The sequence below is a fragment of the Echinops telfairi genome, unplaced genomic scaffold, assembly GCF_000313985.2.
Source record: "Echinops telfairi isolate 266 unplaced genomic scaffold, ASM31398v2 ScPeMD7_4;HRSCAF=17, whole genome shotgun sequence".
NCBI lineage: Eukaryota > Metazoa > Chordata > Mammalia > Afrosoricida > Tenrecidae > Echinops > Echinops telfairi.
The window spans coordinates 51567675-51569170 of NW_022103900.1; the positions used below are offsets into that span (position 1 = coordinate 51567675).

At 34.9% G+C, this 1496-nt stretch overlaps 1 protein-coding gene across 1 annotated transcript in view; it reads left to right on the top strand.

Annotated features, from left to right (window-relative positions):
* DARS1 (aspartyl-tRNA synthetase 1) overlaps positions 1–1496 on the top strand; it is an 83252-nt gene that overhangs the window by 62177 nt on the left and 19579 nt on the right. The window contains exon 10 of the mRNA XM_013004987.2: positions 878–1031. Coding sequence (XP_012860441.1) covers positions 878–1031 — 154 coding nt within the window. The remainder of the gene's footprint in view (positions 1–877; positions 1032–1496) is intronic.

Here is a 1496-nt window from a genome sequence, read left to right on the forward strand (position 1 = left end):
ATGTGAAATATTGATAGATTGCTTGTATTGTCATTGATTGCCCTTAATGGAGGTTAATATCCAAAGAAAAACAATTTTAAAATCAATCATAGGGGTCCTCTTGGCCCTTCTAGTATCAAGATTTTATCAAATCAATGGCTAAGATTTATGGCCCTCATGAAAAATCATTAAGACCATTCAGGAAGTGGTAGTATTTTAATTTCTATTGTTTTCACAGAATATAAGTAGGTATTTTTATTTCCATTAATTTTGGTCAGCTTCAAACCACATCCAGCTGCAAGGAGACTGCCATAATGAATCCCCATGTATTCTGTGTAGAACTTCAGTTTCAGCTGTTTAAATTTAAGCAACTACTGATAGCAACTATAAATACTTGAACAAGAACATACTTTTTAAATCACAATAAAATATTGTCTCCAGCAGAAACTCAGTTCTGCAGCCAACAAGTATTTGTCTTGGACCTACTGTGTGGAGGGTGGATCCTGTACTATAGGGGTGATCAAATGAGAAGAAACTGACACGGAGTTACAGTCTGAGGGACTGGGGTGAAACCGAAGTCTTCACTGCTTTGTTCTTCCCTGGTGATAGGAGAGAAAGTCAGGTTTTATCGCCCCGTAAAAATATACATGTGATGTTTCTGTTAGCTAACATGGATTAGAAAGTTGTAAATGTTTCAAACAATGTGAGACTGAAAAATCATGTTAATATTTTAAGTATTTAAATTTCATTCGTTAACTTAAAAAATTTCCTGATAATACTTTTCCTGGTGTTCACACTGATGCAGAGAATGATTTTTTTTTATTACGACAGTGACCTCTTGTGGGGGAAACATTTATCTCACATGTTTTTATTAACTAATAAATCACTGTTCAAACAGGTTTCAGATTGAAATTCAAACCGTGAATAAACAGTTCCCATGTGAACCATTCAAATTCTTGGAGCCAACTCTACGATTAGAATATTGCGAAGCATTGGCTATGCTGAGGGGAGCTGGCATTGAAATGGGGGATGAAGAGGACCTGAGGTTTGTCGTTGGGGTTTTAAAAAAACTATTCATTTGAAGGTGTGAAAGGATAAATAGTGAATGAAGGATACTTTGTTTTGATTTTCACTCAGATGATAAACTTCCATTTTACTAACTTTGGGATACAGGGTGATGCTTTTGCTGTTTGACGTGTAATCTGAAGTAAAATAGTATTGTGTTTAATGTAGTATACCTGATCTTACTTATAGATACTTTTATTTTCCTTTTCACTGTCTCATCTAATAATACAACTCCTTAGAGAGTGTGGGAAGGTGGTGGGGAGCACTAGAACTGATTGTGATGATGTCTAGACAACTCTTTTTAAAAGTGACAACCGTGAAAAAAAAAAAAGTATAGGAACATTTAACTGTGATTTCACTACCTACGATAATACTTTTATTTCCAAATCCATGGTATTAGAGAATACAGATAACTGTCTTAATCAGACAGTACTGGGGCACAAAGCTGTTAA